Source organism: Bombina bombina, chromosome 3 (assembly GCF_027579735.1).
Source record: "Bombina bombina isolate aBomBom1 chromosome 3, aBomBom1.pri, whole genome shotgun sequence".
NCBI classification, from domain to species: domain Eukaryota; kingdom Metazoa; phylum Chordata; class Amphibia; order Anura; family Bombinatoridae; genus Bombina; species Bombina bombina.
This window is the reverse complement of record NC_069501.1, coordinates 199,107,280-199,132,906: the sequence shown is the minus strand read 5'-3', so window position 1 is coordinate 199,132,906 and position 25,627 is coordinate 199,107,280. Positions and strand designations below refer to the sequence as shown.

The following is a 25,627-nucleotide window of genomic DNA, read 5'->3' as shown; positions in this document are numbered from 1 at the left end:
GAATTATGAGAAGTAGGAAGAGACCTTTTACGTATATGTAAAGGTGGAATAGCAGTCATAGGGGCCTATCTATCAAGCTCCGAATGGAGCTTGATGCCCCGTGTTTCTGGCGAGCCTGCAGGCTTGCCAGAAACAGCAGTTATGAAGCAGCGGTAACAAAGACCGCTGCTCCATAACCTGTCCGCCTGCTCAGAGCAGGCGGACAGACATCGCTGGAAATCAACCCGATCGAGTACGATCGGGTTGATTGACACCCCCCTGCTGGTGGCCCATTGGTCGCGAGTCTGCAGGGGGCGGCGTTGCACCAGCAGCTCTTGTGAGCTGCTGGTGCAATGCTGAATATGGCAAGTTTATTGCTCGCCATATTCAGCGAGGTCTGGCGGACCTGATCCGCACTTTCGGATCAGGTCTGCCAGACTTTGATAAATTGAGGCCATAGCCTATGGCTGCAGCAATATAATCTTTTATATCTACAGGAATTTTCATGTACATTAGACTGTGAAGGTTTAACAGTAGATGTATTTGTACTTATAGAAACTTTATCAGCATGAAACAATTTCTCATAACAAGTGCCATATACTTGAGCTGAAGAAGAAAGATCAGTCAATTTACAACATACACGCTTAGCTTTGGTAGATTTGGTTTCAGGCAACTTGGTTCCTACAGTAACATCAGAGGCAGGACCAGTTTGAAACATCTTGAAAAATGTAACAAAAAAAATAATAACATTTAAACAAAATATCCAATTTCCTCAAAATAGCAGTTTCAGGAATGGGAATGGGAAAAAATGCTTAAATGAAAAACAAAAGCAAATATTATAACCCACTGTAACAAATGAAAGCAGAGAGCAAAAGAGAGATGTAATATAACAACATTTTTGGCGACAAAAATGACGCCAACAAAGATGACGAAAATGCTGAGAAAAAAAACTTTTGGCGCCAAGATTAACAGGAAATGACACAATTTGCGTCATAATAGGCTCGACTTCGCGCAAAAATGTTTTTCGTCAACAAAGACGCAAGAAATTACGTTACTCGCGTCACAACAAACACAACCTTCACGCCAAAAAATTTGCGCCAAAAATGACGCAATAAATAGAAGTATTTTGCATCATCTCGAGCCTACTTTGCCGGTGAAAATTTGAAAAAACAGACCAAAGTTACAACTAGCTGAAACCTCAGGTAAGTAAAAAATATACTAAATTTCTCCCAAACAAATAAACATAGACCTGACTCATGGCAAATATATGCAATATATATATATATATATATATATATATATATATATATATATATAAAAGAATATATATATTAAGTGCCAAACATAGCTGAAAGTGTCTTAACAAAAGATATATAGTTACCTGAAGACTCCTATCCACATATAGCAGACAGCCAAACCAGTACTGGAACATATCAGCAGAGCTAATGGTAGAGGAGTATAATGTCGATCTGTAAAGGGAGGTGGCAGATAATTCCCCATGACCGAATTTACAGAGAGCCTTAGAATAGGCAAAAACATGACATCATTAGGCAAATACTCCCTTCACATCTCTCAAACAAACACTGTACTTTGAGAGGAACTGGGCTTCAAAATGCTTAGAAGTGCCTTTCACAGAGAAATCAAGCACAACTTGCTTCACCATCCTCCAATGAAGGCAAAATTTTTAAAACTGAAGTATGAGTGAGGAGGAAAATGTATTTATAGGCATTTCGAGGTTTGGGAAACTTTGCCCCCTTCAGGTAGGAATGCATATCCCATACGCCACTAGCTCATGGACTCTTGCCACTTACATGAAAGAAATTAGTATTTTAGAAAATCTTACAAAATTAAAAATGTAACCATTAACATAAAAATATGAAAGAAAAAAGTTGTATTGTTAAGTTTCATCAAAAATCGTAACAAAATTCTTCACCAAAAATCATATTTTATCAAAAACGTGTAAATTGCACAAGAATAAATTGTATTAAATATGCACAGCGTAAATCGTAATTTAAGTACACTGGATGTGCAAAAATCACTTAGAAATTCGTACTTTTAAATACAAAATACAAAGCATAATTGTTGTTTTTCATAAAATCGGCTGAACATGGGCGTTCCATGGGCGTATATGAAATTGTTTAGTTAATCCCAGCGTAATTCTGTAAATATTTTTGCACTACAGATCTCACTGTTTTTTTCACACCAACTAAACGGTGGAGAGCTTTTCTCAAACAGAAAATACTTATAACCCTAATAGAAAAACACATGCATATGAAAATATGTGTGATTGTAAGATGCTATTTGCAAAAAGCTGAATAATGTGATTTATATTAGCTGCAGGATTTAATTTTTAAAGTGTTCTCCCTGCTCACCGCTAACTTCGCTCTACGGAAAAATGGCACTGACCACTTTTTACGATAATTCCACCTGGGCAGCCCCTGTGAGGGTCGGTGTGAAAAAGCACGTCATCGGGCCCAAAGAGAGAAGCACTCTATATCTAGGCCTTTCTCTGGCTTTACTATAAACTGACTGAGGCTATACTAGTTATATAGGGCTTATAAACCCAGAGTGATTTTCTGCTCTTTTTTTGCGAATCTGTGAGTTGCTTCTTTTAATATAATTAATAAAAGTTACATTGTTAAGTTGAGGTACACCACTAGTCCCTTTTATTCTTCCCTCTTATTGAAGGACTGGAAAGTGTTTTACCCCTAAATAAGTGAAATTTACTTTATACTTAGTCAGTTTTGTTAAACTAAAGATGTTTAAGGAACAATAATATTAAAAAAAAAAACGTTTTTGCAAAGCATTAATTATTTAACCTTGTTAAAATTTTCTTTTGGCATTAAAATTAAAGGTAAATCTTTTTACATTACTGCTAAAACAGGAAACACTATGATTACTGGAGCATCAGTTGCTCACTGGTTGCTAAGGGCAACTCCTTCATCTCTAAAGGTGGCCACTGGCCAGGGTCAATCGTCCACAACAAATAAAAACCATTGTAAGAAGTAACTACAATGTCATAAACACCATTTTAAGTTGCCGGATATAACTATGTAAGTTATATAGAGAATGGGCCTAATTTGTGTTTTATTGTTAATGTTTTGCTAAACTGTATTTTCATTTTTTAGAATGAAGAAGCGGCAAAATGGTCGGCATTTTACAGCGAAGCGAGTGATAATTCTTCAAGATTTCCACTAGATCAAATAACAGATCCAGATATCGAGTTACAGCTTATCTTTCTTGGAGAAAAGGGAGCATCAGCACTGCCACCTGAAAAATACAGCAGAGTAAGCTTTATAATAATTATACTTATGCTTTATCCCCATTACAGTTTATTTCTAAAACACGTATATTTTTATATGGCAAATGATTACAGTACATTCAGTGTATGATTATAATTTAAAGAAAAAACACATGACATAAAACCCATTTTGTAACCCATTAGATGCCTGAGAGGGCTTCTGCTGGCCACTAAAGTGTTATGTAATTAGTATTTGTTGTAGTAGGCTCACTATAGGCTAGAGCTAGATTACAAGTGGAGCACTTGATAGCACATAATCTGGTATTACAAGTCAATGTTAGCATGACTAACATTTTTAAGCACACCCTATACTTTTAAGTGGATAGCACTGGGTGCACTAATCATCTCTCATATTACAAGCGGTGAGTTATGTTAATTATACACATGTATAATATCCTATAATATGGCCTTTAACAGACTGACCTGACATCTGGGGCCGACCAGGTGTGAGGTGGGCATGATGCAGGCAAGCGGGCGTGACACAGTCGGGCTGGACGGGGCCGGGTGTTACATGGGCGGGGCTGGGCGGACGTGAGAGAGCTTAAAAGAGAGGGAGATAGACAGAGCAAAAGAGAGGGAGAGAGACAGCAAAATAGAGTGCGGAGGGAGAGCAAAAGAAAGGGGAGAGAGAGCAAAAGAGAGGGAGAGAGACAGCAAAAGAGAGGGGGGAGAAAGGGGAGAGAGAGAGCAAAAGAGAGGGGAGAGAGAGAGAAAGAGAGGAGGGAGAGCGCAAAAGAGGGGAGAGAGACAGCAAAAGAGGGGGGAGAAAGGGGAGAGAGAGAGCAAAAGAGAGGGGAGAGGGAGCAAAAAAAGTGGGGAGAGAGCAAAAGAGACGGGGGAGAAAGGGGAGAGAGAGAGCAAAAGAGAGGGGGGAGAGCACAAAAGAGGGGATAGAGAGACAGAGAGAGAAAGCGCAAAAGAGAGGGGGAAAAGAGGTGGGAAAAGAGGGGAGAGAGGGGAAAAGAGGGAAGAGAGAGAGCAAAAAAAGGGGAGCGAGGAGGAAGCAAAAGAGAGGGGAGAGAGAGCAAAATAGAGGGGGAGAGAGATAGCAAAAGAGAGGGGAGAGAGCGCAAAAGAGAGGGGGGAAGAGAGGGGGCAGTTAGAGAGAGAGCAAAAGAGAGGGGAGAGAGAAAGCAAAAGAGAGGGGGGAGAGAGAGAGAGCATAAGAGAGGGAGAGAGAAAGAGCAAAGGAGAGAGGGAGAGAGACAACAAAAGAGAGGGGGAAAGAGACAGCAAAAGAGAGGGGGAAAGAGAGCAAAAGAAAGGGGAGAGAGAGAGAGAGAGAGAGCACAAGAGGGGGATAGAGAGAGCAAAAGAGAGGGGGGAGAGAGAGAGCAAAAGAGAGAGGGGAGAAAGAGAGTAAAAGAAAGGGAGAGAGACAGCAAAAGAGAGGTGGGAGAGAGCAAAAGAAAGGGGGGAGAGAGAGAGCAAAATAGGGGGATAGAGAGAGCAAAAGAGAAGGGGGAGAGAGAGAGCAAAAGAGAGGAGAGAGAGAGCAAAAGAGAGAGGGGATAAAGAGAGCAAAAGAGAGGGAGAGAGACAGCAAAATTGAGGGGGGAGAGAGCAAAATAAAGGGGGGAGAGAGAGAGCAAAAGAGGGGGGATAGAGAGAGCAAAAGAGTGGGAGAGAGACAGCAAAAGAGAGGGGGAGAGAAAGTAAAAAGAGAGGAGGAGGAGAGCGCAAAAGACAGGGGAAGAGAGAGCGCAAAAGAGAGGGGAAGAGAGAGAACAAAAGAGAGGGGAGAGAGCAAAATAGAGGGGAGAGATAGAAAAAGAGAGGGAGAGAGACAGCAAAAGAGAGGGGGAAAAAGAGAGCAAAAGAGAAGGGAAAGAGAGCGAAAGAGAGGGGGGAGAGTGCAAAAGAGGGGAGAGAGAGAGCATGCAAAAGAGAGGGGTTAAAGAGAGGGGGGAGAGAGACCAAAAGAGAGGGGGCAAGAGAGAGCATGAGAGAGGGAGGGAGAGCGCAAAAGAGAGTGGAGAGAGAGCGCAAAAGAGAGGGGGTAAAAAGAGGGGGGAGAGAGAGAGCAAAAGAGAGGGGAGAGAGAGAGCAAAAGAGAGGGGCAGAGAGAGAGCTTAAGAGAGGGGGGAGAGAGAGAGAGAGAGAAAAGAGAGGGGGAGAGATGGCCAAAAAGAGGGGGGAGAGAGAGAGCAAAAGAGAGAGGGGAGAGAGAGAGAGTGAGAGAGAAAGAGAGAGCAAAAGAGAGGGGATAGAGAGAGCAAAAGAGAGGGAGAGAGACAGCAAAAGAGAGGTGGGAGAGAGCAAAAGAAAGGGGGAGAGAGAGAGCAAAATAGGGGGATAGAGAGAGCAAAAGAGGGGGGGAGAGAGAGAGCAAAAGAGAGAGAGGAGAGAGAGAGAGAGAGAGAGAGAGAGAGAGCAAAAGAGAGAGAGGAGAAAGAGAGCAAAAGAGAGGGAGAGAGACAGCAAAATTGAGGGGGGAGAGAGCAAAATAAAGGGGGGAGAGAGAGATCAAAAGAGGGGAGATAGAGAGAGCAAAAGAGTGGGAGAGAGACAGCAAAAGAGAGGGGGAGAGAGAGCAAAAGAGAGGGGGAGAGAGAGAGCATGAGAGAGAATGCAAAAGAGAGGGGGAGAGAAAGCTCAAAAGAGAGGGGGAGAGAGAGCAAAAGAGAGGGGGAGAGAGCATAAGAGAGGGAGAGAGAAAGAGCAAAAGAGAGGGCGAGAGAGAGCACAAGAGGGGGATAGAGAGAGCAAAAGAGAGGGGGCAGAGAGAGAGAAAAAGAGAGGGGGAGAGGGAGCAAAAGAGAGGGGGAGAGAGAGAGAGAGCAAAAAAGGGGGGATAGAAAGGACAAAATAGGGGGGATAGAGAGAGCAAAAGAGGGAGAGAGACAGCAAAAGAGAGGGGGGAGAGAGCAAAAGAGAGGGAGAGAGACCGCAAAAGAGAGGGGGAGAGAGAGAGAGCAAAAGAGGCGGGATAGAGAGAGCAAAAGAGAGGGAGAGAGACAGCAAAAGAGAGGGGGAAAGAGCAAAAGAAAGGGGGGAGAGAGAGCCAAAGAGAGGGGGGAGAGAGAGAACAAAAGAGAGAGGGGAGATAGAAAGAGAGATATAGAGAGAGCAAAAGAGGGGGGCTAGAGAGAGCTAAAGAGAGGGAGAGAGACAGCAAAAGAGATGGGGAAGAGAGCAAAAGAAAGGGGGAGAGACAGCAAAAGAGAGGGGGAGAGAGAGCAAAAGAGAGGGGGGAGAGAGAGCAAAAGAGAGGAGGAGAGCGCAAAAGAGAGGGGAAGAGAGTGCACAAAAGAGAGGGGAAGAGAGCGCGCAAAAGAGAGGGGGAGAGAGAGCGCAAAAGAGGGGAGAGAGAGCAAAAGTGAGGGGAGAGAGAGAGAGCAAAAGAGGGGAGAGAGAGAGAGGGGGGCGGGGGGAAAGAGTGGGGAGAGATAAAGTAAAAGAGAGGGGAGAGAGAGGGGGGAAAGAGGGGAGAGAGAGAGAGCAAAAGAGAGTGGAGAGAGAGAGAGCAAAAGAGAGGGGAGAGAGTTCAAAATAGAGGGGGAGAGAGAGAGCAAAAGTGAGAGGGAAAGTGTGCAAAAGAGAGGGGAGAGAGAGAGAGCACAAAAGAGAGGGGGGAAAGAGAGGGGGCAGTAAAAGAGAGAGAGAGCAAAAGAGAGGGGGAGAGAGAGAGCATAAGAGAGGGAGAAAGAAAGAGCAAAAGAGATGGAGAGAGACAGCAAAAGAGAGGGGGAGAGAGACAGCAAAAGAGAGGGGGGGAAGAGAGCAAAAGAAAGGGGAGAGAGAGAGGGCACAAGAGGGGGAGAGAGGGAAAAAAGAGAGGGGAGATAGAGAGAGAGAAAAAGAAAGGGGGAGAGAGGGAGCAAAAGAGAGGGGGGGAGAGAGAGAGCAAAAGAGGGGGGGATAGAAAGAGCAAAAGAGGGGGATAGAAAGAGCAAAAGAGGGAGAGAGACAGCAAAAGAGAGGGGGGAGAGAGCAAAAGAGAGGAGGGGAGAGAGAGAGCAAAAGAGGGGGGAGAGAGAGCAAAAAGAGGGGGGATAGAGAGGACAAGAAAAAAGGAAGAGAGACAACAAAAGAGAGAGGGAGAAAGAGCCAAAGAGAGGGGGAGGGAGAGAGAGAGAGAGCAAAAGAGAGGAGGAGAGCACAAAAGAGAGAGGGGGAGAGAGAGCGCAAAAGAGAGGGGGAGAGAGAGAACAAAAGAGAGGGGAGAGAAAGCAAAAGAGAGGGGAGAGAGAGAACAAAAGAGAGGGGAGAGACAGCAAAAGAGAGGGGATAAAGGGGAGAGAGCAAAAGAGATGGGAAAGAGAGCAAAAGAGAGGGGGGAGAGCGCAAAAGATGGGAGAGAGAGAGTGTGCAAAAGAGAGGGGGGAAAGAGCAAAAGAGAGGAGAGAGAGCAAAAGAGAGGGGGAGGGCACAAAAGAGGGGAGAGAGAGCACAAAAGAGAGGGGGGAGAGAGAGAGTAAAAGAGAGGGGAGATAGAGAGCAAAGGAGAGGGGCAGAGAGACAGCAAAAGAGAGGGGGGAGAGAGAGAGCAAAAGAGAAGGGGAGAGAGAGACAAAAAGAGGGGGGAGAGAGAGAGCAAAAGAGAGAGAGGAGAGAGAGAGAGCAAAAGAGGGGGGATAGAGAAAGCAAAAGAGAGGGAGAGAGACAGCAAAAGAGAGGGGGGAGGGAGTAAAAGAAAGAGCAAAAGAGAGGGGGAGAGAGCAAAAGAGAGGGAGGAAAGAGAGAGCAAAAGAGAGAGGGGAGAGAGAGAGAGAGCAAAATAAAGAAATAGAGACAGCAAAAGAGGGAGGAGAGAGCAAAACAAAGGGGGAAGAGAGAGCAAAAGAAGGGGATAGAGAAAGCAAAAAAGAGGGAGAGAGACAGCAAAAGAGAGGGGAGAGAGAGCAAAAGAGAGAGAGAAAAAGAGAGGGGGAGAGAGAGAGCATAAGCTAGGGAGAGAGAAAGAGCAAAAGAGAGGGGGAGAGAGACAGCAAAAGAGAGGGGGAGAGAGACAGCAAAAGAGAGGGGGGAAAGAGAGCAAATGAAAGGGGAGAGAGAGCACAAGAGGGGGATAGAGAGAGCAAAAGAGAGGGGAGAGAGAGAGAGAAAGGGAGAGGGAGAGAGGGAGCAAAAGAGAGGGGAGAGAGATAGAGAGCAAAAGAGAGGGAGAGAGACAGCAAAAGAGAGGGGGAGAGAGCAAAAGAAAGGGGGAGAGAGAGCCAAAGAGAGGGGGAGAGAGAGTTCAAAAGAGAGAGGGGAGAGAGAGAGAGAGCAAAGGAGGGGGCTAGAGAGAGCTAAAGAGAGTGAGAGAGACAGCAAAAGAGAGGGGGAGAGAGCAAAAGAGAAGGGGAGAGAGAGAGCAAAAGAGAGATAGAAAAAGAGAGGGGGAGAGAGAGAGAGCATAAGCTAGGGAGAGAGAGCAAAAGAGAGGGGGAGAGAGACAGCAAAAGAGAGAGGGAGAGAGACAGCAAAAGAGAGGGGGGAAAAGAGAGCAAAAGAAAGGGGAGAGAGAGCACAAGAGGGGGATAGAGAGAGAAAAAAGAGAGGGGAGAGAGAGAGAGAGAAAGAGAGAGGGAGAGAGGGAGCAAAAGAGGGGGGGGGGAGAGCAAAAGAGAGGGAGAGAGACAGCAAAAGAGAGGGGGGAGAGCGCAAAAGAAAGGGGGAGAGAGAGCCAAAGAGAGGGGGAGAGAGAGTGCAAAAGAGAGAGGGGAGAGAGAGAGAGAGAGAGAGAGAGCAAAAAAGGGGGATAGAGAGAGCAAAAGAGGGGGGATAGAGAGAGCAAAAGAGAGGGAGAGAGACAGCAAAAGAGAGGGGGGAAAGAGCAAAAGAAAGGGGGGAGAGAGAGCAAAATAGGGGGGATAGAGAGAGCAAAAGAGGAAGAGAGACAGCAAAAGAGAGGGGGAGAGAGCAAAAGAGAGGAGGGGAGAGAGAGAGCAAAAGAGGGGGGAGAGAGAGCAAAAAGAGGAGGGATAGGGAGGGCAAAAAAAGGAAGAGAGAGACAACAAAAGAGAGGGGGAGAAAGAGCAAAAGAGAGGGGGAGAGAGAGAGAACAAAAGAGAGGGGAGAGAAAGCAAAAGAGAGGGGAGAGAGAGATAGCAAAAGGGAGGGAGAGAGACAGTAAAAGAGAGGGGAGAAAGGGGAGAGAGAGAGCAAAAGAGATGGGAAAGAGAGCAAAAGAGAGGGGGGAGAGCGCAAAAGATGGGAGAGAGAGAGTGTGCAAAAGAGAGGGGGGGAAAGAGAGGGGGGAGAGAGAGAGCAAAAGAGAGAAGGAGAGAGAGCAAAATAGAGGGGGAGAGCACAAAAGAGGGGAGAGAGAGCACAAAAGAGAGGGGGGAGAGAGAGAGTAAAAGAGAGGGGAGATAGAGAGCAAAGGAGAGGGGCAGAGAGACAGCAAAAGAGAGGGGGGAGAGAGAGAGCAAAATAGAAGGGGAGAGAGAGCCAAAAAGAGGGGGCAGAGAGAGAGCAAAAGAGAGAAAGGAGAGAGAGAGCAAAAGAGGGGGGATAGAGAAAGCAAAAGAGAGGGGGGAGGGAGTAAAAGAAAGGGGAAGAGAGAGAGCAAAAGAGAGGGGGAGAGAGCAAAAGAGAGAGAGGAGAGAGAGAGAGCAAAATAGAGGGAGGAGAGAGCAAAACAAAGGGGGAAGAGAGAGCAAAAGAAGGGGATAGAGAGAGCAAAAAAGAGGGAGAGAGACAGCAAAAGAGAGGGGGGAGAGAGCAAAAGAGAAGGGGAGAGAGAGCAAAAGAGAGAGAAAAAGAGAGGGGGAGAGAGAGAGAGCATAAGCTAGGGAGAGAGAAAGAGCAAAAGAGAGGGGGAGAGAGACAGCAAAAGAGAGGGGGAGAGAGACAGCAAAAGAGAGGGGGGACATAGAGCAAAAGAAAGGGGAGAGAGAGCACAAGAGGGGGATAGAGAGAGCAAAAGAGAAGGGAGAGAGAGAGAGAAAGGGAGAGGGAGAGAGGGAGTAAAAGAGAGGGGGGAGAGAGAGAGCAAAAGAGAGGGAGAGAGACAGCAAAAGAGAGGGGGAGAGAGCAAAAGAAAGGGGGAGAGAGAGCCAAAGAGAGGGGGAGGAGAGAGAGTGCAAAATAGAGAGGGGGAGAGAGAGAGAGTGCAAAAAGGGGGATAGAGAGAGCAAAAGAGGGAGGATAAAGAGAGCAAAAGAGAGGGAGAGAGACAGCAAAAGAGAGGGGGGAGGGAGTAAAAGAAAGGGGAAGAGAGAGAGCAAAAGAGAGAGAGGAGAGAGCAAAACAAAGGGGGAAGAGAGAGCAAAAGAAGGGGATAGAGAGAGCAAAAAAGAGGGAGCGAGACAGCAAAAGAGAGGGGGGAGAGAGCAAAAGAGAAGGGGAGAGAGAGCAAAAGAGAAAGAGAAAAAGAGAGGGGGAGAGAGAGAGAGCATAAGCTAGGGAGAGAGAAAGAGCAAAAGAGAGGGGGAGAGAGACAGCAAAAGAGAGGGGGAGAGAGACAGCAAAAGAGAGGGGGGACATAGAGAAATGGGAGAAACAGAATTTATGCTTACCTGATAAATTACTTTCTCCAACGGTGTGTCCGGTCCACGGCGTCATCCTTACTTGTGGGATATTCTCTTCCCCAACAGGAAATGGCAAAGAGCCCAGCAAAGCTGGTCACATGATCCCTCCTAGGCTCCGCCTACCCCAGTCATTCGACCGACGTAAAGAAGGAATATGCATAGGAGAAATCATATGATACCGTGGTGACTGTAGTTAGAGAAAATAATTCATCAGACCTGATTAAAAAAACCAGGGCGGGCCGTGGACCGGACACACCGTTGGAGAAAGTAATTTATCAGGTAAGCATAAATTCTGTTTTCTCCAACATAGGTGTGTCCGGTCCACGGCGTCATCCTTACTTGTGGGAACCAATACCAAAGCTTTAGGACACGGATGAAGGGAGGGAGCAAATCAGGTCACCTAGATGGAAGGCACCACGGCTTGCAAAACCTTTCTCCCAAAAATAGCTTCAGAAGAAGCAAAAGTATCAAATTTGTAAAATTTGGTAAAAGTGTGCAGTGAAGACCAAGTCGCTGCCTTACATATCTGATCAACAGAAGCCTCGTTCTTGAAGGCCCATGTGGAAGCCACAGCCCTAGTGGAGTGAGCTGTGATTCTTTCAGGAGGCTGCCGTCCGGCAGTCTCATAAGCCAATCGGATGATGCTTTTAAGCCAAAAAGAGAGAGAGGTAGAAGTTGCTTTTTGACCTCTCCTTTTACCTGAATAAACAACAAACAAAGAAGATGTTTGTCTGAAATCCTTTGTAGCCTCTAAATAGAATTTTAGAGCACGAACTACATCCAAATTGTGTAACAAACGTTCCTTCTTTGAAACTGGATTCGGACACAAAGAAGGCACAACTATCTCCTGGTTAATATTTTTGTTAGAAACAACTTTCGGAAGAAAACCAGTTTTAGTACGCAAAACCACCTTATCTGCACCAGATAAGGAGGAGAACACTGCAGAGCAGATAACTCTGAAACTCTTCTAGCAGAAGAAATTGCAACCAAAAACAAAACTTTCCAAGATAGTAACTTAATATCTACGGAATGTAAGGGTTCAAACGGAACCCCTTGAAGAACTGAAAGAACTAAATTGAGACTCCAAGGAGGAGTCAAAGGTTTGTAAACAGGCTTGATTCTAACCAGAGCCTGAACAAAAGCTTGAACATCTGGCACAGCCGCCAGCTTTTTGTGAAGTAAGACAGATAAAGCAGAAATCTGTCCCTTCAAAGAACTTGCAGATAATCCTTTCTCCAAACCTTCTTGTAGAAAGGATAGAATCTTAGGAATTTTTATCTTGTTCCATGGGAATCCTTTAGATTCACACCAACAGATATATTTTTTCCATATTTTATGGTAAATTTTCCTAGTTACAGGCTTTCTAGCCTGAATAAGAGTATCAATGACAGAATCTGAAAAACCACGCTTTGATAAAATCAAGCGTTCAATCTCCAAGCAGTCAGTTGGAGTGAAGCCAGATTCGGATGTTCGAATGGACCTTGAACAAGAAGGTCCTGTCTCAAAGGTAGCTTCCATGGTGGAGCCGATGACATATTCACCAGGTCTGCATACCAAGTCCTGCGTGGCCACGCAGGAGCTATCAAGATCACCGAAGCCCTCTCCTGATTGATCCTGGCTACCAGCCTGGGAATGAGAGGAAACGGTGGGAATACATAGGCTAGGTTGAAGGTCCAAGGTGCTACTAGTGCATCTACTAGAGTCGCCTTGGGATCCCTGGATCTGGACCCGTAGCAAGGAACCTTGAAGTTCTGACGAGACGCCATCAGATCCATGTCTGGAATGCCCCATAATTGAGTTATTTGGGCAAAGATTTCCGGATGGAGTTCCCACTCCCCCGGATGGAAAGTCTGACGACTCAGAAAATCTGCTTCCCAATTTTCCACTCCTGGGATGTGGATTGCAGACAAGTGGCAGGAGTGATTCTCCGCCCATTGAATTATTTTGTTCACTTCTTCCATTGCCAGGGAACTCCTTGTTCCCCCCTGATGGTTGATATATGCAACAGTCGTCATGTTGTCTGATTGAAACCTTATGAATTTGGCCTTTGCTAGTTGAGGCCAAGCTTTGAGAGCATTGAATATCGCTCTCAGTTCCAGAATGTTTATCGGGAGAAGAGATTCTTCCCGAGACCATAGACCCTGAGCTTTCAGGGGTTCCCAGACCGCGCCCCAGCCCACCAGACTGGCGTCGGTCGTGACAATGACCCACTCTGGTCTGCGGAAGCTCATTCCCTGTGACAGGTTGTTCAGGGTCAGCCACCAACGGAGTGAATCTCTGGTTCCCTGATCTACTTGGATCGTCGGAGACAAGTCTGTATAATCCCCATTCCACTGTCTGAGCATGCACAGTTGTAATGGTCTTAGATGAATTCGTGCAAAAGGAACTATGTCCATTGCCGCAACCATCAAACCTATTACTTCCATGCACTGTGCTATGGAAGGAAGAAGAACAGAATGAAGTACTTGACAAGAGCTTAGAAGTTTTGATTTTCTGGCCTCTGTCAGAAAAATCTTCATTTCTAAGGAGTCTATTATTGTTCCCAAGAAGGGAACTCTTGTTGACGGGGACAGAGAACTTTTTTCTATGTTCACCTTCCACCCGTGAGATCTGAGAAAGGCTAGGACAATGTCCGTATGAGCCTTTGCTTTTGACAGAGACGACGCTTGAATCAGTATGTCGTCCAAGTAAGGTACTACTGCAATGCCCCTTGGTCTTAGCACCGCTAGAAGGGACCCTAGTACCTTTGTGAAAATCCTTGGAGCAGTGGCTAATCCGAATGGAAGTGCCACAAACTGGTAATGCTTGTCCAGAAACGCAAACCTTAGGAACCGATGATGTTCCTTGTGGATAGGAATATGTAGATACGCATCCTTTAAATCCACCGTGGTCATGAATTGACCTTCCTGGATGGTAGGAAGAATTGTTCGAATGGTTTCCATTTTGAACGATGGAACCCTGAGAAATTTGTTTAGAATCTTGAGATCTAAAATTGGTCTGAATGTTCCCTCTTTTTTGGGAACTATGAACAGATTGGAGTAAAACCCCATCCCTTGTTCTCCTAATGGAACAGGATGAATCACTCCCATTCTTAACAGGTCTTCTACACAATGTAAGAATGCCTGTCTTTTTATTTGGTCTGAAGACAATTGAGACCTGTGGAACCTTCCCCTTGGGGGTAGTTCCTTGAATTCCAGGAGATAACCTTGAGAAACTATTTCTAGCGCCCAAGGATCCTGAACATCTCTTGCCCAAGCCTGAGCAAAGAGAGAGAGTCTGCCCCCCACCAGATCCGGTCCCGGATCGGGGGCCAACACTTCATGCTGTTTTAGTAGCAGTGGCAGGTTTCTTGGCCTGCTTACCCTTGTTCCAGCCTTGCATTGGTCTCCAGGTTGGTTTGGTTTGAGAACTATTACCCTCTTGCTTAGAGAGTGTAGAATTTGAGGCTGGTCCATTTCTGCGAAAGGGACGAAAATTTGGCTTATTTTTAGCCTTAAAAGACCTATCCTGAGGAAGGGCGTGGCCCTTTCCCCCAGTGATGTCTGAAATAATCTCTTTCAAGTCAGGGCCAAATAGCGTTTTACCTTTGAAAGGGATGTTAAGCAATTTGTTCTTGGAGGACACATCCGCTGACCAAGACTTTAGCCAAAGCGCTCTGCGCGCCACAATTGCAAAACCTGAATTTTTCGCCGCTAATCTAGCTAATTGCAAAGTGGCGTCTAAGATAAAAGAGTTAGCCAATTTAAGTGCTTGTACTCTGTCCATAACCTCCTCATATGAAGAGTCTTTATTGAGCGACTTTTCTAGTTCTTCGAACCAGAAACACGCTGCTGTAGTGACAGGAACAATGCATGAAATTGGTTGTAGAAGGTAACCTTGCTGAACAAACATCTTTTTAAGCAAACCCTCTAATTTTTTATCCATAGGATCTTTGAAAGCACAACTATCTTCTATAGGGATAGTAGTGCGTTTGTTTAGAGTAGAAACCGCCCCCTCGACCTTGGGGACTGTCTGCCATAAGTCCTTTCTGGGGTCGACCATAGGAAATAACTTTTTAAATATAGGGGGAGGAACAAAAGGTATGCCGGGCCTTTCCCATTCCTTATTTACAATGTCCGCCACCCGCTTGGGTATAGGAAAAGCATCGGGGGGCACCGGGACCTCTAGGAACTTGTCCATCTTACATAATTTCTCTGGAATGACCAAATTGTCACAATCATCCAGAGTAGATAACACCTCCTTAAGCAGAGCGCGGAGATGTTCCAATTTAAATTTAAAAATAATAACATCAGGTTCAGCTTGTTGAGAAATTTTTCCTGAATCTGAAATTTCTCCCTCAGACAAAACCTCCCTGCTGGCCCCTTCAGATTGGCGTGAGGGTACGTTAGAACCATTATCATCAGCGTCCTCATGCTCTTCAGTATCTAAAACAGAGCAATCGCGCTTTCTCTGATAAGTAGGCATTTTGGACAAAATGTTTTTAATAGAATTATCCATTACAGCCGTTAATTGTTGCATAGTAAGAAGGATTGGCGCACTAGATGTACTAGGGGCTTCTTTTGTGGGCAAGACTGGTGTAGACACAGAAGGGGATGATGCAGTACCATGCTTACTCCCCTCGCTTGAGGAATCATTTTGGGCAACATCATTATCAGTGGCATCATTGTCCCTACTTTGTCCGGACACTAAGTCACATTCATCACATATATTTAAATGGGGAGGAACCTTGGCTTCCAAACATACAGAACATCGTCTATCTGATGGTTCAGACATGTTAATAGGCATAAACTTGATAACAAAGCACAAAAAACGTTTTAAAATAAAACCGTTACTGTCACTTTAAATTTTAAACTGAACACACTTTATTACTGAATATGCGAAAAAGTATGAAGGAATTGTTCAAAATTCACCAAAATTTCACCACAGTGTCTTAAAGCCTTAAAAGTATTGCACACCAAATTTGAAAGCTTTAACTCTTAAAATAACGGAACCGGAGCCGTTTTTACATTTAACCCCTATACAGTCCCTGGTATCAGCTTTGCTGAGACCCAACCAAGCCCAGAGGGGAATACGATACCAAATGACGCCTTCTGTAAGCTTTTTCAGTGGTTCTTAGCTCCTCACACATGCATCTGCATGCCTTGCTTTCCAAAAACAACTGCGCATTAGTGGCGCGAAAATGAGGCTCTGCCTATGACTAGAAAAGGCCCCCAGTGAAAAAGGTGTCCAATACAGTGCCTGCCGTTTTTTTAATACATCCCCAAGATTAAAAGAACTATTTATAGTTAACATCCATTAAATATACTTATAATGTAATCGTTTTAGCCCAGAAAAATGTCTACCAGTCTTTAAAGCCCTTGAGAAGCCCTTTATTCTTATACTAAACTAAGAAAATGGCTTACCGGTTCCCATAGGGAAAATGACAGCTTCCAGCATTACCAAGTCTTGTTAGAAATGTGTCATACCTCAAGCAGCAAAAGTCTGCTCACTGTTTCCCCCAACTGAAGTTAATTCATCTCAACAGTCCTGTGTGGAAACAGCCATCGATTTTAGTAACGGTTGCTAAAATCATTTTCCTCTTACAAACAGAAATCTTCATCTCTTTTCTGTTTCAGAGTAAATAGTACATACCAGCACTATTTTAAAATAACAAACTCTTGATTGAAGAATAAAACTACATTTAAACACCAAAAAAACTCTTAGCCATCTCCGTGGAGATGTTGCCTGTGCAACGGCAAAGAGAATGACTGGGGTAGGCGGAGCCTAGGAGGGATCATGTGACCAGCAAGGGATATCTAAAAAATTAAGCAAATTAGATAATAGAAGTAAATTGGAATGTAGTTTAAAATCGTATTCTCTCTATATATATAAGCCAAGTTCCTTTATTCTTACAGAATAAAAACGCTGCACTCACCGGTCTAAATAAAATTGTAGTTTAATCACCTCAATTCATCGTAGCACAATTTACCCACAGACGTTTCGGTACCGGACTGGCACCTTTCTCAATGGGTAGATTAACAGTCTCCAAAAAACAATCTCTAACAAACTAACACACCTATTCCCTATTTAAACCCTAAAGTGTGCTCAAACATCCGGTTCAGCCAAACCAATGTGATCTCGCCACGTCACTAATGCCGTACACCTAATCCTGGAGTCAAAGCACATGGCTAATTACCATAGCCACTGCTCTTGTGACGAACATCAAGCTACCTCACCATCGGTTTTAATAGCTGTAGCGTGGATATGCAACGGACTGACTGATCACCGGATGCTCTAATTTAAAAACAAATTATTATTAATATGTTAAAAATATACAGATATCCCACTAGTATATTACAGAAGTTGCTAGTTTAAGCAAACTATTAAAACTTAGTAGTATCTAAATTTGTTCGTGCCAATTATAATATGGTAGAAACTCGTATAGGCGGAACACACTCATTTATTGAGCCCCCAAGAGAATTGTATATCAAGAATAGCAGTGTGGCCATCATTGTTCATTTCAGAGGTGATGGTCTAGTATCCTTGTATTGCCAGATGAGACCTAGATTGTCCAATCATAGCAAAGTCCAGCTATAAGAACACATTATAGTCCAATTGCCATTTAAACCTTTGGGAATGACAGTATCCAATCGATAAATCCATGAAGCCTCAACCTGTAGGAGCTTTTTATGCCTATCCCCACCTCTATTCAGTGGTGGCACGTGATCAATTATCATAGTCCTTAGGCTGGCAGCCGTATGCCCTGCTTGCATAAAATGCCTAGCCACAGGTTGATCTGATTCTTGCTTGTCAATGGCTGCTCTTATGGCATGGCAATGATTAGCCATCCTCTCCCTGAATGTGGTTGAGGTCTTTCCCACATAAACCAGAGAACACGGACATGTCAAGATATATATTACAAAACTATTCGTGCACGTCAATTTGTGGAAGATCTTATATTTCTTCCCTATACGGGGATGGTGAAATTGGGATTCAGTCAACATGCAATTGCATGTGGTACAGTCTCCACATTTGAAGCAACCCAGTTTTTTTTAGCATCCATCCAAGTGCATTTCTGGTAGCATTTTACTGGGTCATTATGTACCAAAATATCCTTCAAATTGGACGCCTTCCTATATACCATTTGTGGTGCATTTGTTTGTGTAAAAGGAAGAGACTTATCAGATTTCACAATGTCCCAGTTCTTTTGTACCGATTTCTCAAGTACCTTGTGTAGGGGGGTAAATGTGGTGATTAGATTGATATTATTGATGTTATCATTCTCATTCTTCATCTTATGTAGGAGTGCCCTTTGATCATATTGTGCCAATTTTTCTTGTGATTTATCAATGTCTACAGTTCTTTAGCCTCTCTCCTTGAGTTTAATCTTCATTTCATTTTCTTGGGAAGCTCTAGTCTAAATGAGTGTGTTATTACGTGGTACTCACATGAGCTGTAAGGTGATCACACTCCTCTTTTGGTGTTCAGGATGAAAACTAGTGGATGAAAGAAGGGAGTTCTTATCTGTCAGTTTTGAATATAATGATGTAGCAAACCTGAAACTATCCCCAACAGAGTATTTGGAAATATTCAGATCCAAAAAAGGTATAGAGTCTATACTAAACTCATTTTTAAAATGTATTGGAGATTCCAATTTGTTAAGCTTGTCAATCCAAATATTCATTGAGTCTATTGAACCCCTCCTTACCAAAAACACATCATCTATATATTTAACATACATTTTTATGTCAGAAACAGACAAGGTCCTCATCATGAATGTTTCATACCAAAGCATGTAAATGTTGGCATATGCGGGAGCCATACTTGAACCCATAGCAGTCCCTGCTATTGCAAAAAGAATTCTCTCTCGAATTTGAAGTAATTATTTTCCAAACAGAAGGTTAACAATTCTAGCAAGAATTCTATGGAGGGTCCCGCATATGCCAATGATGAACCTACCATGGATTTGACAGCCTGTACACCACCCACATGGGGAATAATGGTATACAGGCTGTCAGCATCCATTTTTACCAGTAAATCTCCTTCCTCCAACCAATCTACATTAAGCAGCCTCCTGATCAAAGATGGAGAGTTTAGTATAAAAGAAAAAGGTTTAAGGTGATAATCAATAAATTCCGCTACTTTAGAACATAATGAATCCCTGGCAGACACAATAGGCCTGCCAGGGGGATTAATAAGAGTTTTATGGACTTTAGGAAGTAAATATAGAACTGGAATGATAGGAAAAGCTATACTCATAAATTCATATTCATTTTCATTAATCATACCAACCTCAACACCACATTTCAAGATGCAGTCTAAAGATTTTTTATAGGACATTGTGGGATTGCCCCTCAATTTACAATAGGTGGTGGTGTCAGATAATTGCCTATATGCTTAATTATGGTAATCAGTGTAGTTTTGGATCACTATAGATACACCTTTATCTGCAGCATGTATGATATTAGTGTGATTATCCTTTAAACTTTGTAAAGCTGTTCTTTCTTCTCTAGTAAGATTGGAACAATAACCATCTAATTTAGCTTGTTCAAAATAATTAGTAACCATTTGTGTAAAGCTTTGAATGGAGGGATTATGGTTAGCAGGGTCAAAACTACTTGGAGCTTTGAATTTGCTGGACACGGTCTGTTGTTTGTCTTTAAAAAAATCCCTAATCCTCAATTGTCTCTGCAACTTATACATATCAACATTCAAATTTATCATTCCTAGGGGTTGGGACAAATGGCAAACCCTTGTTCAGCAAATTCTTTTCATTTTCACTTAAAGGACGATCACTAAGATTATATATGATGTCTATTTACTTTTGGGGGGCTTTTTCTTTGTACCCTCCCCTTCTGGTATATTTCCTGTGTTGTTTATTTTTGATAAAGGTAGAGGGGGTTTGTTGGAAGACCTTGTTGTAATGCCTCCTAAAGGGAGTTCAGTGCCACTAGCTCCACTCGGTGTCTCAATATCTCCCTCTGAGGAATCCCCACCACTACTATCAACTGTGTCAACATTGCGTTTGTTTTTAAAATGTCTTCTACGCCTAAATTGAAAATTTGAGTCATCTTTCCCATACAACCACCTATATATCCTTTTCTCATGGTAATCTGTTTCAACAGTAACCAATTTATTGTTTTTAAAGGAAAGTAAATCATTATGATATTCGTTAACCTGTGTCTCCAGTTTCTTCATCCAATTCTCACTGGTATCATTAACCAAAACCTGGTAACTCTGTTGTTTGAGATCACTTATTTCAGTTTTAATCAAATTATATAGCCTATTTGATTCCTCAACTACCAATAAAATAAGGTCATATGAGCACTTGTTTAAAATTGAGCACCATTTCCTGCAAAAATCAGGATTGGACCTTCCTATAGTAGGAATGTTTTTAATACAGAAACCCCTAGGTATATATTTATTTTTGTGATAATTGGACAAGTAGACAGAATGCAGGTGATGATCAACCTCCCTTTTTTGTAAATTAAGAAGCTTATGATATATATCTAAGGGCATGTCCCCTCTCAGCTCATGCAAGTCCGCCACCACACGTATTCTTTCGGCATCCTCTTCTGTGAACATAAAAGCTTCTTTGTTCACAGAATCATCACAGGTATTGGACAATTTCTGTTGTGTAAAACTTGCTGTGTCCATCTTGATACTATATCTAACTGTTAACACACAGCAAAGAAAAGAAAAGTCGGTACTACCATAGAATTAAGTGTACTCAGGTAACACACTTCCACTTAAATTTCAACAATTTATATATAAAAACAAACAGTCTATTCCATAGACAGAAAAAAGACAGAGGTATGAGCATTTCAGGAGAGAAAAATAAAAAATAGCAAGTCTGTGTAGTTTGTCACAATATGGTTTGCAGCTTCATTCAGCATAAATCACAATGTAATTGCAGGGTGCCACCTCAATGCTTTACATTCCAATCCGATTGCAGGTGCACTCTCTAAGACCATGCAAGCAACTGCCAGGGTGCTGCGTAAAACATATAAGCCAAGTTCCTTTATTCTTACAGAATAAAAACACTGCACTCACCGGTCTAAATAATATTGTAGTTTATTCAACTATATTCATCGTAGCCCAATTTACCCCCAGACGTTTCGGTACCGGACTGGCACCTTTCTCAATGGGTAGATTAACAGTCTCCAAAAAACAATCTCTAACAAACTAACACACCTATTCCCTATTTAAACCCTAAAGTGTGCTCAAACATCCGGTTCAGCCAAACCAATGCGATCTCGCCACGTCACTAATGCCGTACACCTAATCCTGGAGTCTAAGCACATGGCTAATTACCATAGCCACTCCTCTTGTGACGAACATCAAGCTACGTCGCCATCGGTTCTAATAGCTGTAGCGTCGATACGCAACTGACTGACTGATCACCAGATGCTCTAATTTAAAAACAAACTTTTAACAATGGATGTTGACAGCCTATATACTGTTATTCCCCATGTGGGTGGTGTACAGACTGTCAAATCCATGGTAGGTTCATCATTGGTATATGTGGGACCCCCCTTAGAATTCTTGCTAGAATTGTTAATCTTCTGTTTGGAAAATAATTACTTCAAATTCGAGAGAGAATTCTTTTTGCAAATAGCAGGGACTGTTATTGGTTCAAGTATGGCTCCCGCATATGCCAACATTTACATGCTTTGGTATGAAACATTCATGATGAGGACCTTGTCTGTTTCTGACATGAAATTTTATTTTAGATATATAGATGATGTGTTTTTGGTATGGAGGGGTTCAATACAATCATTGAATATTTGGATTGACAATCTTAACAAATTGGAATCTCCAATATGTTTTAAATATGAGTTTAGTATAGACTCTATACCTTTTTTGGATCTGAATATTTCAAAATACTCAGTTGGGGATACTTTCAGGTTTGATACGTCATTATATTCAAAACCGACAGATAAGAACTCCCTTCTTTCATCCACTAGTTTTCATCCTGAACACCAAAAGAGGAGTGTGATCACCTCACAGCTCATGCGAGTACCACGTAATAACACACTCATTGAGACTAGAGCTTCCCAAGAAAATGAAATGAAGATAAAACTCAAGGAGAGAGGCTACAGAACTGTAGACATTGATAAATCACAAGAAAAATTGGCACAATATGATCAAAGGGCACTCCTACATAAGATGAAGAATGAGAATGATAACATCAATAATATCAATCTAATCACCACATTTACCCCCCTACACAAGGTACTTGAGAAATCGGTACGAAAGAACTGGGACATTGTGAAATCTGATAAGTCTCTTCCTTTTACACAAACAAATGCACCACGAATGGTATATAGGAAGGCGTCCAATTTGAAGGACATTTTGGTACATAATGACCCAGTAAAATGCTACCAGAAATGCACTTGGATGGATGCTAAAAAAAACTGGGTTGCTTCAAATGTGGAGACTGTACAACATGCAATTGCATGTTGACTGGATCACAATTCCACCATCCCTGTACGGGGAAGAAATACAAGATCTTCCACAGATTTACGTGCACGAATAGTTTTGTAATATATATCTTGACATGTCCATGTTCTCTGGTTTATGTGGGAAAGACCTCAACCACATTCAGGGAGAGGGTGGCTAATCATTGCCATGCCATAAGAGCAGCCATTGACAAGCAAGAATCAGATCAACCTGTGGCTAGGCATTTTATGCAAGCAGGGCATACGGCCGCCAGCCAAAGGACTATGATAATTGATCATGTGCCACCACTAAATAGAGGTGGGGATAGGCATAAAAACCTCCTACAGGTTGAGGCTTCATGGATTTATCGATTGGATACTGTCATTGCCAGAGGTTTAAATGGCAATTGGACTATAATGTGTTCTTATAGCTGGACTTTGCTATGATTGGATGATCTAGGTCTCATCTGGCAATACAAGGATACTAGACCATCACCTCTGAAATGAACAATGATGGCCACACTGCTATTCTTGATATACAATTCTCTTGGGGGCTCAATAAATGAGTGTGTTCCGCCTATATGAGTTTCTACCATATTATAATTGGCACGAACGAATTTAGGTACTACTAAGTTTTAATAGTTTGCTTAAACTAGCAATTTCTGTAATATACTAGTGATATATCTGTATATTTTTAACATATTAATAATAGTTTGTTTTTAAATTAGAGCATCCGGTGATCAGTCAGTCCATTGCGTATCCACGCTACAGCTATTAAAACAAATGGTGAGGTAGCTTGATGTTCGTCACAAGAGGAGTGGCTATGGTAATAAGCCATGTGCTTAGACTCCAGGATTAGGTGTACGGCATTAGTGACGTGGCGAGATCGCATTGGTTTGGCTGGACCGGATGTTTGAGCACGCTTTAGGGTTTAAATAGGGAATAGGTGTGTTAGTTTGTTAGAGATTGTTTTTTGGAGACTATTAATCTACCCATTGAGAAAGGTGCCAGTCCGGTACCGAAACGTCTGGGGGTAAATTGTGCTACGATGAATTGAGGTGAATAAATTACAATATTATTTAGACTGGTGAATGCAGCATTTTTATTCTGTAAGAATAAAGGAACTTGGCTTATATGTTTTACACAGCAGCTTGCATGGTCTTAGAGAGTGCACCCTGAATCGGATTGGTATATATATATATATATATATATATATATATATATATATATATATATATATATATATATATATATATATGCGGTTAACAGGGAGGAGAACTGCACCCCTGAGATAGAACAAAAGCTAGAATAACTTCCATGCCTGTTCATTTATATTGCAACTCAGGGTGCTCGTTCTTTTAGCACACTATGCCCCTTCACAGAGAAAAAATATCCTGTAGCATATCAGTCTGATCCTGCCCAATGACAGTCCAGCGCCAAAATACCAGGCAATTCTTCTCTGAACAAGGGAAGCAACAACCCCAGACGATCGTTTCGGCCTTCTGTGGGCCTCGTCAGTGAGGTGCAGTTGTATCTCTCTAAGGGCATGTGTGCACGGGGTCCACGTCTGGATTACCCATTACTCTTAGGGAGACCTAAGAGTAATTTACATATGCGGTTAACAGGGAGGAGAACTGCACCCCTGAGATAGAACAAAAGCTAGAATAACTTCCATGCCTGTTCATTTATATTGCAACTCAGGGTGCTCGTTCTTTTAGCACACTATGCCCCTTCACAGAGAAAAAATATCCTGTAGCATATCAGTCTGATCCTGCCCAATGACAGTCCAGCGCCGAAATACCAGGCAATTCTTCTCTGAACAAGGGAAGCAACAACCCCAGACGATCGTTTCGGCCTTCTGTGGGCCTCGTCAGTGAGGTGCAGTTGTATCTCTCTAAGGGCATGTGTGCACGGGGTCCACGTCTGGATTACCCATTACTCTTAGGGAGACCTAAGAGTAATTTACATATGCGGTTAACAGGGAGGAGAACTGCACCCCTGAGATAGAACAAAAGCTAGAATAACTTCCATGCCTGTTCATTTATATTGCAAATCAGGGTGCTCGTTCTTTTAGCACACTATGCCCCTTCACAGAGAAAAAATATCCTGTAGCATATCAGTCTGATCCTGCCCAATGACAGTCCAGCGCCGAAATACCAGGCAATTCTTCTCTGAACAAGGGAAGCAACAACCCCAGACGATCGTTTCGGCCTTCTGTGGGCCTCGTCAGTGAGGTGCAGTTGTATCTCTCTAAGGGCATGTGTGCACGGGGTCCACGTCTGGATTACCCATTACTCTTAGGGAGACCTAAGAGTAATTTACATATGCGGTTAACAGGGAGGAGAACTGCACCCCTGAGATAGAACAAAAGCTAGAATAACTTCCATGCCTGTTCATTTATATTGCAACTCAGGGTGCTCGTTCTTTTAGCACACTATGCCCCTTCACAGAGAAAAAATATCCTGTAGCATATCAGTCTGATCCTGCCCAATGACAGTCCAGCGCCGAAATACCAGGCAATTCTTCTCTGAACAAGGGAAGCAACAACCCCAGACGATCGTTTCGGCCTTCTGTGGGCCTCGTCAGTGAGGTGCAGTTGTATCTCTCTAAGGGCATGTGTGCACGGGGTCCACGTCTGGATTACCCATTACTCTTAGGGAGACCTAAGAGTAATTTACATATGCGGTTAACAGGGAGGAGAACTGCACCCCTGAGATAGAACAAAAGCTAGAATAACTTCCATGCCTGTTCATTTATATTGCAACTCAGGGTGCTCGTTCTTTTAGCACACTATGCCCCTTCACAGAGAAAAAATATCCTGTAGCATATCAGTCTGATCCTGCCCAATGACAGTCCAGCGCCGAAATACCAGGCAATTCTTCTCTGAACAAGGGAAGCAACAACCCCAGACGATCGTTTCGGCCTTCTGTGGGCCTCGTCAGTGAGGTGCAGTTGTATCTCTCTAAGGGCATGTGTGCACGGGGTCCACGTCTGGATTACCCATTACTCTTAGGGAGACCTAAGAGTAATTTACATATGCGGTTAACAGGGAGGAGAACTGCACCCCTGAGATAGAACAAAAGCTAGAATAACTTCCATGCCTGTTCATTTATATTGCAACTCAGGGTGCTCGTTCTTTTAGCACACTATGCCCCTTCACAGAGAAAAAATATCCTGTAGCATATCAGTCTGATCCTGCCCAATGACAGTCCAGCGCCGAAATACCAGGCAATTCTTCTCTGAACAAGGGAAGCAACAACCCCAGACGATCGTTTCGGCCTTCTGTGGGCCTCGTCAGTGAGGTGCAGTTGTATCTCTCTAAGGGCATGTGTGCACGGGGTCCACGTCTGGATTACCCATTACTCTTAGGGAGACCTAAGAGTAATTTACATATGCGGTTAACAGGGAGGAGAACTGCACCCCTGAGATAGAACAAAAGCTAGAATAACTTCCATGCCTGTTCATTT

The 25,627-nt window shown here is 43.2% G+C and overlaps 1 protein-coding gene across 1 annotated transcript in view; it reads left to right on the top strand.

Moving 5' to 3' along the window:
• The window catches only part of ACE2 (angiotensin converting enzyme 2), a 104,747-nt gene that overhangs the window by 22,687 nt on the left and 56,433 nt on the right, over positions 1–25,627 (top strand). Inside the window, exon 2 of the mRNA XM_053706079.1 lies at positions 3,108–3,266. Within this exon, the coding sequence (XP_053562054.1) occupies positions 3,108–3,266 (159 nt within the window). The remainder of the gene's footprint in view (positions 1–3,107; positions 3,267–25,627) is intronic.